General features: G+C 38.9%; 2 protein-coding genes across 2 annotated transcripts in view; both read left to right on the forward strand.

The window, feature by feature from the left end:
- Window positions 1-11,769, forward strand: part of LOC146449580 (protein ECT2-like) — a 33,795-nt gene that overhangs the window by 274 nt on the left and 21,752 nt on the right. The window lies entirely within an intron of this gene.
- Window positions 880-4,005, forward strand: LOC146449581 (transcriptional coactivator YAP1-like). Its single transcript, XM_085101210.1, has 2 exons — window positions 880-1,458; window positions 1,857-4,005. The coding sequence occupies exons 1-2, from the start codon at window positions 1,025-1,027 to the stop codon at window positions 2,647-2,649; spliced, it is 1,227 nt and encodes a 408-aa protein (XP_084957336.1). The 5' UTR covers window positions 880-1,024; the 3' UTR covers window positions 2,650-4,005.

Genomic DNA, 11,769 nt, shown 5'->3' on the forward strand with positions numbered 1-11,769 from the left:
TTATTCAAATATAGAAGAGCGTGCAATGCAAGGAGGAAAAGTTGGTAGCGCTATCTACGAGCGGCGTAAACCGGCGCAGGTTGCCGTTTCCTTCTCGATTCTCACGTCAAACGTTCCTTTATATTTGAACAACAACAGACGATTTATAGCTGACTATTTTCTTCCTGTCCACAATGTGAGAGAAAAAAGCTAGTGGAAAGTGCATTTTAAAAGCCAAGAGAGAAATGACAGTTAAGCCAACTGTACCCCCTCCCCCCCGGTAAAGTAATGCCTACGTGATCGTACTTATGAATGCGTGTTGTGATAAGTTTACAAAGCAAAATCTCAAAGTAAAAAACCGCACACTCCAACCTCCTCTTCACTTTCCCACTTCCTACCAGTTTACTTTAGTGAAGACACTCATGGCAGATGGAAAACCAGACTTTTCTAACAACAAGTTTTGATATTTTTATCGCTTAAGGGCTGTCTACATGTAATTGGCATTGTTCCGCAGTATTTTGTACTCTCCAAAACATCACAGGTCTCGCCGCCCAATAAATGGAAGCTCAGTCACAGCTGGCGCGCTTTTTATACGTCAATTAAGTAGTCAATGAAGACGTTCCTTAGAACTACAGAAGCTACTTTCTAGAAAAGACTAGCAATTTACCGCTATAATAGCCTGGAAGAACCCACGCACACGATCACTTTCTCTCCTCGCAGACCATCCACGCGCATACGTCGTCTTCAGAAATAGACACACACAATGGTGTCTTTCATTGCTAAGCTATCAAGCCGCGCAAGCTGATTGGCTGCGAGTTACAGTTGTCCTAACAACCAAATCTGCGACTCATCATGACGTAACGATCCCACCCGAAAACCAGGCCCCCCGCGACGCAGCGAAATAATAGCGTGTAGTTCTAGTATGTATATATTTGATACTGCCCTTGCTACTTAACAGTCCTACGGATTACCGCGCCATCGAGCGATTTACTGTTTGATGCGTCAGAGGACATAATACAAAAGTCACTAGACGCGACGAGTAGAAATGGAACGAAAGAACAGCAATTGCGTGGTACACGTTCGACAGGATTCAGATAACGACCTAGAAGCTCTCTTCCATGTTGTCAATCCTGCGAAAGTGCCTAAGACGCATCCCGATACAACCTCGTCGAATTCGCTGCCGATGCGATTACGGAAGCTGCCTCCTTCGTTCTTTAAGCAGCCTCCTTTAGATGGCGTTCTGTCCTCTGAAGGTGACCATCCGTCAGGCCTACAGATTAGCCACTCACGAGCTCATTCATCGCCGGCTTCACTAACTGTTCCTACGAGTCTAAAAGGTCCTCCAAACCACTCCTTGAGTCCTGTTGTTCATCAGCGATCAACTTCCTTCGACAACACTGCTTTACTTGAGGAACCCGCGCAAATGCCGCCTGGTTGGGAAATGAGAGCGACACCGAACGGACAGCGCTATTTCATGAAGTAAGTATACCGTTTATATCTTATTACGCACCCTAGCTAGTGTAGTAAATTTCTTAATTTAACTTCAGTTATCTTACGTTTTAAATATTAAAACGCACTCACTACGACGTCAAAGTTGTGATAAGTCAATTCTTTATTACTAGCGCGTAATGTGTACAGCGTCTCATTAGTGTGTAATGATTTTACTACAAGGCAAGTTAATGCGTATTAGAAGTTCGTTATTTGGTTGGTGTTTTATTGTTTTTTTGAGTCCAGGAGTAGTTTGAAACCTGTGTTACTTGAGATACGTGTCTCACGCAGCTCAATATGGCGGGTAGCCAATTTGTATTTCGACAGTCAGTGTAAATATGATGTTTTCGCGATAGTAAAATTAAAACCCAATTGTTCTTTTCTCGCAGTCACTTTGAACAAATAACGACTTGGCAGGACCCGAGGAAAACACAATCGACTTCCAATTTAAACAACGCGCAAACAGCCGGCAATTTGCCCGATGGCTGGGAACAGGCGATGACTCCCGAAGGTGATATTTACTATATCAATCATATTGAGAGAACAACAAGCTGGGTTGATCCTAGAATTGCGATGCACTGTAGAGGCCAAGATAACCTTCGCGGACCGGCAATGCCGCCTGAAATGTACCGACACAGAACCATACAGCTTCACCGTCTTCAAAAAGAGCGCGAACACCTTTTGAAACGGCAACAGGAGTTGTTGAAGCAAGAGATACGATTGAAACGTGATATTCTTGAAGAAGGGGGCACAAAGTCTTCCCTGCTCGGAAATTTGACGCGCGAAGTGTCTCTGCTCTCCTCTCAGGACTCTGCGCCAGTGACGAATGGTGGTCACATAAGGGACGAGTCGTTTGACTCTGGTCTCGGAATGGGAGGAGGAAATTACCAGTTTCACGATGTTGAGATGAACGAATCGCCGCAACCCATGTTTGACGCGAATTACAACTCAAAAGAGTCGAGTTTTCGTGCCGATCCGGGACGCAGACTTCCTGAGATTTTGGACAGCTTGCCCGGCACAAATGTAGACTTAGGTGTGATGGAAGGAAATGATACCACGACAAACATGGACACGGATGATCTCGGAGTAGGATTGGAGTTCAATTCTGAGATGTTAAACGACGTTGAAAATTTAATATCCCCTGGAAACAAGATCGGTGACAACTTTCTGACCTGGCTGTAGCCGCTTGTAAAGACAGCTAACGATAGATTTTCAAGTGACATTTTAAACAGAGTGTAAAACATTTTTAAGTGAGTATATATAGTACCGTTTTATAATAGTGTGATGAAACCATTTTTACACATTTTTACATACGTATATTACTGGGAGTGGAATTTTATCACTATATAAATTGTTTCGCAGCGAAACTCGAAAGTTCGGCTCCAGAGCCGAAAGCATAAAGCTTTATGTTATTGTTTTAGATCGTAGTACAAACAGACTATTTTTTCCATGGGATTGACATTAGTTTTTTAATAAAATCGCTGTAAATAAACCACTACAGTTACGAGTTAAATGGCGGAGAAAAAGGCTCGCGTTCCCGTTGACAATTTATTTGTATATTTTTCCTCGATTTTCACTCATCTGTCGTTTGCATATGAACGAATGTGGTGTGATAGAATATGATCCGTTCTTTTACTCCACCCACAGAAAAACCCCATTGTTTTGCGTTAATTACACAGCATCAAACGTGAGTCATAATTGCAAAACGACTCTGCCATTTCATTTGTAGCGTAAAACTAATGAAACGTTCGTTTGGTACAGACAAATAGCGAGCCCTTGGCTAAACTCGATTGCGGTAGTTGTAATATTCATGATCAGAGTAGCTTTTTGTTAGCCAGGCGACATGTAATGGTTCATTAATCCATAATTAGAACAGTTAGACTAGGTTCGTGTTCTTGTTTGAAATTGCATTTGATTATTTTGCTTAGAAAAGATATCCACTCTCCCGATTTAAGGCATCAGATATGTAGCCATGCTACATCACCAAAATTAAGATAGATTGACGCGTAAAAGCGTTTGTTTTTACTCTTTAATGACGAGTCTTCATAATTCATGTAGCGACACTGTTCGGCGTTTACCTTAATGTAAATAGTATTCTCTTTTTCTAACAGTTTAGCATTTTTTTACATATCAAAGGACACCCAGTTCAGCTTGCAAAACGAGGGGCGGAAGACACTCGCGCTTATTAAGGCGTCTTGAATATTTTGGCAAAGGTTTAGTTGAATAATAGCGTTTTTATTTTGGCTTCCTTTGTGGCCTGAAGCTAGCCACCCACATTTTCCGCTTTGCTGGGAACGTAGAAGACAGGAGTAAGCTGAGTAACGAGTTGTTTATTTTACCTTTCGTAGCGTGCCTCCAAAATTATTCATATTTCCAGCTGATCGGTGCATGGAAACCCGTCGGAAATCAGTAAACAAAATGTCCTTATTTTTACAGAATGACAACGGTGACATTTCATTAAATGTTCATATCTATGTGTTTCCTGGAGAAACCGTACATAATAAAGTATTTTATTAATAAAAGAAAAATGGGGTTGTACTGGTTATCTCGGGTCATAGTAACCCATGAATACTTAGGACAATGCTTCGGCGATCATCACGCTAGCTGATTTTTGCATGAGAATTGGATGCAGAAACTAATAACAATGCTAAAGGCAAATGTTCCGGTCATGAACCGGGGTTAAAATTATCTTGTAGACAGCTAAATGTCCATCTTTCCCGTTATCATCCCCCGCCAGTTACACACGCAATGCCATTTGATACTTTTGAGTGGAAACAGCGCGCAAGAAAGATGAGAAATCAAGAGTGACGAAACTGGAAATAGACCATTTCAGTTAAAATAACTCCTCTAAAATCCAAAAGAAAAACGAAACAGGAACTTTATATTTGCACAACTGGACATTTTCTTGGCAGCTTTGTGCTGTCAAAAGCGTGGGCTTTGGTGAAAATTTGAAAAGAAAGTAAATCGTGCCTGAATGATGTAATTGGTTGTCTTTATTTCCGCCATAAACCACCATTGTTAATTACTCAATTTACGCTTTTGCGCTCATTTATTCCCGAAAACGTGCCAAAACGCATGCATTTTACAAACGACCATATGTAAGTGAATAAGTGACTCCTACATTTAAGCTCATTTTACACCTTTTCCAGTCGGAGACAACTTCAATTTCCGCTGTACTCTTTAGAGGTTCATCCATTAACGTGACTAGTTTCGTTCATTTTCTTGTACGAAAAGTTTCCGAAAACAATAACGAAGCTATTAACATTGGTTTGCGTAAATTTGAGTGCAAGAGTCTCGCATATATTTAACGAAAACTTGTGAGGAAAGTAATGGTTTCTTGATCGAGTTTGGCCTAACCCCAAACTTTTGTACTCTATAGTGGCCATATCGATGACAAGACGTCCCAAAAGTAAACATGATTGAAGTGATGATTGATCTCAAAACCACTTTTATACACCGCAAATTTCAGTGCTTTGCATTAAGCTCTTACAGTTCAAATTATAAGTACAAAAAAGTTCAGTGTTTTTTTTTTGGCATACGTTATACCCGTTCAGTTATTTTACCTAACCGTTTGTAAACATAACAAACGAAGGAGTCATTTTCTCTTTTAAGAAACTGTTTCCTGTCATGTTATAAGTCGATATTCTGAAGGAAATAAGCTCTTATCAAGGTAAAGTTTTTGGTAGTTAAACTAACCACAGCAAATCGTTTTTCTTTGTCTTGCTTTGTTGTAGTTATTTTACCGCCACGCTATGCCGGTTTTATCCCGACGCCTATAAGATTGCGGAAAAGAACGCTAGTGCGAATGGCACTATTAAAAAGCTCTGGTCAAATTCAGCATTTCATCCACAGACTCAAAAGTTACAAACACCTCGTACAGTATAATAAACAGCACCACAGGAAAGTACTGCTCAGTAACTTTCATTTGAACGGTCACATTGTACAGCAAACTCAGTAAAAAAAAAGGTTGGAAGTAAATGATACGATTAAAAATTTTCCTCGCCGCACTGAAAAGATTAAGTTTCAGACAGTGAGAAAATCAGTCCGATATGAACTTTATTAAAACTCGCCTGTGTAACTAATAAAATTCGCATCTAAATGCGAACATTTTTTAATGACCTTTTTGAAAACGCAGCTTTGATATGCCGCATTGTCGTTTTAGTACTAAAAACGTGACTTTGGAAGATTCTTTTCTCGTTAGTAACAGGTATTTTGTCGTTTCGTAGAAATCATTAGTGCTGTTGAGAAGTTTAATCCCTCAAAAGAAATCCTTGCCGCTTTGTTTGACAAATGACGGAGCAGTTTTTGAGCCACACCTTGAATTGTTTCCGGTGTAAAGCAAAATTATCAATTCCGCGTAGGAGGTCGTAAGTAGAGATGCAAATAGGAAGGTTTGTAGTCGTATCATGGTTATACAGGCAAAACTAATGAACTACTGGGAAATATCAAATTAAAAAACTAAAAAACAGACACTACCTTCCCTCTCCCCACGGCATAATAAACAGCACCACAGGAAAGTACTGCCCAGTAGCTTTCATTTGAATAGTCATTGGTTAGGATTTCTCAGTGCACAAAGACTCAAAACACGGAAATAAGAAATATATCTACCCAAGAATGATGGTTAAGTACTATGAATACAAGAGTTGTTTAAAACGCCGTGTGCTCCAAGGTGAATCTTCAACAAAAAGCGCAGTACTGTTTTTAACAAGGACGAGATGAAATGCGATGACTTTGCAGTAAAAGCAGGTAGCAGTTTTATAAGTTCATATTTGCACAGTTCTATAATGGCAGCACAATGAAATAATCCGTTTAAACACCAAAAGCTTTATGTTAAAAAGATTTCGGAAACGAATTACCGGCCTGCTGCTAGGTTCCTACCGTACTTTTTTAATCGTTTATTTACGTCATCAGTTATGATTGGAATCGTTCGATGCAAAATCGTCACTTCTTATTCAGTTGTTTGCATATTTGACCGAATTCGTCGCTCCAGTTGTTCATACCTTCACTTCAATCAGCGAGATAGACGATAGTTATGTAATCAATACCAAAAGTCGCCGATTTCGAAACCGTCAGGAATAGTGCTAAAGAGTTTCAAGTGTCGCCGATCGTATATTAGTCAGATAGCTGCACGTACCTCGTACCTTGAGTATGCAAAATTGCAGTTGAGTATCATGTATGCTCCGATTTTACCGTTTTCTGAATTTTGTGTTATATTTTATGTCAAATCAGTTCAAAGACCCATAATTTAAAGTCCTACAATCAAAATGTTGACACTGATAACCGCAATGGTCTCGTTCGGGTTTGGACTCTTTAATTTAGTCTTAGCCGCTCAAATTATACCGTCTAACGCCCCGTGACCTAAGGAGTCGACGACAGTGCGTATTCTCTTCATCTAGAACCAACATATTGATCAATTGCCTATTTCTTCTATCAAGTCCACTCCAATGTCAAGTAAACAGGCTAAGAGAAGATAGAAAATTATCAAAAGCATATTTCTTGATGAAGTGCCACCTGATATCATCACTGAACATAATAATTAGAGAGGAGTTGGTAGCTTCGTTTCCTTGGCGATAATAGTGATTCTTTTTATGGTCTCTTTTCCTCTCTGAGTAAATGAGACCGACCGGACCTTACTAGATTATTTTAAATTTAGAGAGCAAAGCCCCTTGTATCTGTGTGTGACCAGGTATACTTTGTTTGTCAACATGAAAAAGAACTGAGATTTTCCAAAATTTTGAATGGCCCGTTCTACCGGTAAAAGGTCTTGCTCAATTTACGATTTTGCATGGGGCGAAGATCACAGAGTTTTGCGGTTTTGAAGTGTAAAATGATTTGATGTTAGTTTTTTGCGGCGTTCGCAAACTCTATTCCTCATTTCGTAAACTCATGCTCTAAATATTGCTTATCCGTGTTCTAGCTATTGATTTACACTGACGTGCTGTTTCACAAACAAACGTAACTGTATCACTTCATGAGTTAAGGATAGGAGTGTTTACTCTCACTTGGTACCAGCTGTGTGTTCCGAGTTATTTCTAATGTTGTTAATTGCTTTCTCCCGCATTTTTTGTCCCCGCGGTAAGCTTACTGATTTTCCGATTATGATATACATAGATTTTTTTTTTAGTTCGTATTGGTCCATTTGCTATTTTCGTTTCAGTACAAACTCGTCCAATGCATCCTTCAGTAGCTAGGCCAAACATCTTTGAAATTAGGGCGTATTTAAAACTATCCGAGATATTGTTAATCTCACGGCATAGATTTAAACTTGGAGAAGCATGTTCGGAAAAGTTAAAATTCTGACACTATATAATGTTCCGGTTTTCAATAATTATGAACCTTTCCAGCGTTCTTTCAGCATTGTGTCATTTAAGATATATGCATTCATAATTTTTTGGTCGTTTTGCTAGCAGATAACTAGTTCAATATCTTGACTTATAATGACCTTACTTTCAGTCCACAAATATCCCTACAGCGTCACTCTCTCTGCTTATAACTCCTATTTTGAATCAAAAGTGATATGAACCTTAAAAATTTAGTCTGAAAACATTTTTTTTTTAAGACACTTAGGGCGAAAACAGATAACATCTCGGTGAACGCATGATATATAGATCATTGATCAAAAATAGAACGGAAATAGAAATTGCTATATATGATCGTCAGGAAGTCATTTGCTTCCCGTATATGCAGAAAGTTTTTCAACTAAACGTGGTCGATAATGGTTTTCCTATTTTTTTTTTCTTTTTTTTTTTTTAACTACCCGGCCTCTTTTTGTCAGCTCATCTCTCATATTCTTCCATATTTGTCTCTCAGTCAATTTTTTTTTAATTTCTAATTTTTTTTTAATTTTCTTCTCTCTCTGTCTCCTCGACCGAATACGGAAACACAGAAGTTCTCATCGAATGAATTCACTGAGTATTACATGACTCGCTCATATCATCACGTCTCGCCCGTATCACTTCTATCACAATTGACGTAAAGCTTCCCTTTGTAACTTATCAACAAGGAACGAAATTTGAATAGAAAAGGTTCCCTTTGCATATTTTAATAATAAGTCTTTTTACTCTTATCGTATCATTTTTATCGGAGCATTCAACTGATATCTAAACCGCTTAGGCTGCTGTTCAAGAGCTGGCAAGTAAAACCTGATCTGCCACTGTCCAAGCCAGTCTTTTTCTTGTTTCATCTCGCCCGTTCAGTTCCTTCGATCACAGTTATTCTTTGTACTTCAACTAACAATCCGTACACCAGGGACCATGCAAGGGTTTTTCACACAATTTCTTTCTTTCTTGGGAGAAGAAAAGACCAGCGAGTTTCATTTCAGAAATGTTGTTGCACAGTGTGATAAAAAGTACACGGGCTTTCAAGGATATTGCAAATTCTGACTCAAGTGGTCTGTTACAGAAATTAAATAGATCAGTTGTGCACGAGGAAACATGTGAGTACAAAAGGGGTGAAGGTACCTTTGCCCTTCCCAGCAGGTAGCCCTATGGCTCCCGCATTTTGCCCCTCGGAATATTTTCCCTTGCGCCCAATCGATAATAATTTCTATGCTCACACTGCACAGAACAGCTGGAATATACTACTGAGCATTTCACACTTATTCGTCAATTATCAGTCTCCATTCTTGTCTCTCAATCCAAGCGTTGGTCCCCTGATTTGAATTGGGAGGTTAAGTGGAAAGTAGGTCCTCAAACTAATGATTGAAAGCCTTTTTCCGGATGCGTGCCGAGTTTGGCCACGAGAAAATATATAGGTCAAGATTTTTTTTCTCTTGTCAACTTCACGCACGCAAAACCGAAAAAGCTTCATTTCCAACGAGCAGTCAAGCGCCGTAAGTTTTCTGTGACTACAAAATCAGATTTCAGACTTCTGTCTTTGTAAAGCTGTATTCAGCAAGCGATCAGACCGCACACATCAGTCCGCGAGCATTACTGACTCGTTTTCTCAGGCAATCGCTCACAAATACATAGCAAATCTGATCAGTTTTGGAATATCCCATCCTAAACAGGTTCTCGCCTGAGCGCTTGTTATCACAGGGTGAGCACAGTTATCTTTACAAGTTTCTCTAAACTGAACCGGGAGGATTGTGGGTTTCGATTTAAGGTGTGTCAAGTTATATTTTCACTGATTTCTTTCTTAGAGGCATCCCAACAGTTCATTTCGGTGGAGGCCTTGATTACCTTAATCGTAAAGAAAATCGAAAGTTTTCTTCAACAACTGAAAACGACAGCTCAAAATTTCGTAACATAGGAAAATTAATGCTTTCTTTTTCGAAGGGGTAAATATGTCGTTAAAATGCGGAAAAAGACAACAGCTAGTTGATTCGGGAAATAAAGCATCACAACAGACCAATCTGTATTATCTTGCAAAAATAGCCAGAAAACGATCTAAGAACACAAGAGTTGAAGTATTTTGCTTAGTTGATATCCTCGTTGGGTGATCTGCGTTCTGCAGTAAACAAACCAACAGATAACAGCATTCCCAGCGCTTGTGGAGTGGTAAAAAGCTTTTAAACTGTTTTTGTTTTCCATTTTCTATGAAAACAATCCCTGATTGTTTGAAGACTGGCAGTGAACCTGCCAACACTTTATACACATCCAAAGGGATAACAAACTAAAGCAAATATTTTTTCAAATTAGCCCTATTTACAGACACTCCTCAAAACATATCAGTTTTCGACAATTCTATTTTGTGGTTTTGAAGGCGTGGTCATACTGCTTTCCACAGTGGAAACAATCGATCAACACTGTTTGTTTAAATTAAACCCTTTCCTTCCTTTTTGAGCCATCTAATAGGTCACGATTAACGTGGGACGAAACCTAGTTTCCTTTGCGGTGCTGTTTATTATGCTGTAGAGGGTGGTTCTAGCCTTTGAGTCGGTGGATGACATTCAAACGAAAGCTAGCGAGAGAGACCTTCCCGTGGTGTTGTTTATTATGCTGTACAAGGTGGTTACAACTTTTGAATCTTTCAATCAAATCTTTACGAGTATGAAGCCATTTCAAAAGGAAGCTATTGAGCAGTACATCTAGCACCGCCTACAAATGGTCTTGTTCCTGAATATTTATCATCTAAATTTGTTAAACGAAATGAAACGCGTTACTCCCTGAGGGACTCTGTTAACAAACTATTTGTCCCGTTTCCGCGAACTAATTTCATGAAAAACAGCTTTTCTTATAGCGGAGCAGTTCTCTGGAACAGCCTACCCTGTCATGTGAGAGAAGCTGAATCTCTTAGTCAATTTAAAAGATTAGTTAATGTTCATTTTTAATGTTACACACGGCATTCATGAAAAACAGGTTTTAGTTAGATTAGTTGTAGTCAGGTTTTGAATTTTGTTTAGGATAGTTAGGTTATTTCTAATTTTTATACCCCTGATGGATTTTACCGTGTTTAAATAAAGATTTATTGATATTGATTGCCTTCTTTTTAGCGGAACTTTCATCAATCGAACCACTGTATTTTGTCACTGTAACAAAGGCTCTTTGATTTACATCACGTAACTTAAAAAAAAATAGTAATTGATATTATGTTTTTGTCATAACCAAAGCACATCCGGAGTTTTTAAACCCAAACTTGAAACAGACCGAAAAACCTCAACTACACGTTTCAAGTTAACAGTGAATTAAAACCTTTCTCTTTACTTCCAACACTTTTACTGGTTAACTCATTTTTTGTTTTAGACGATCTGTTTCGAGTCTCAGCACTGTTAAAAAAAATCGCGCGTTAGGAAAGCAAAACCTCGCGCGAACGTCCTCTGACACGCGCGCAGCTGAGAAGTGAAAATAACTTTGCGTGGAAATACTGATAAAAGGGAAAGGAGAAGGCTGTTTATTTATTTATTTTTTAACTGTTTACTTTAAAACTCCAGATGGTTTGTTGTCTTAACCACACTTTACCATATCCATCTTCCATTAAATGTTACTCTCAACTTGCTACAAAACTAAGGCCAAGAAAAACACAATTTCTTACTTTCACACCCAGAAAAAAAAACGCAATTAGTGAACGGAAGAGTATTATTATATATTACTTCAAGAAGGGGTAACATGCTCGGTTGCTTTTTAATATTTGGATGGAATTATACGCTTAGTGAAAGCTTCCATTCACAGGACCCAGGAAAAGGAGGAGCGACGAGTCCAATTAGACCATCAGTGCTGATCGATCCTTTCAACTCAATCTACAAAATGATGCTTTTTTTTTACGTCTGAAAATACAGTAGATTGAATCGAGTTACCAACGCGGCGTTTAAGTATAGTGTAGACCAAGCTTATGCTAGGCCGACTCTTGTAGGGGTCCGTGTTA

Source organism: Pavona decussata, unplaced genomic scaffold (assembly GCF_977016875.1).
Source record: "Pavona decussata unplaced genomic scaffold, jaPavDecu1.1 SCAFFOLD_602, whole genome shotgun sequence".
Taxonomy (NCBI): Eukaryota; Metazoa; Cnidaria; class Anthozoa; order Scleractinia; family Agariciidae; genus Pavona; species Pavona decussata.

Coding starts and splice junctions, on each gene's coding strand:
- LOC146449581 (XM_085101210.1), top strand. CDS start 1,025: ATGGAACGAAAGAACAGCAATTGCGTGGTACACGTTCGACAGGATTCA. Junction 1,459..1,856: donor GGACAGCGCTATTTCATGAA/GTAAGTATACCG, acceptor CTTTTCTCGCAG/TCACTTTGAACAAATAACGA.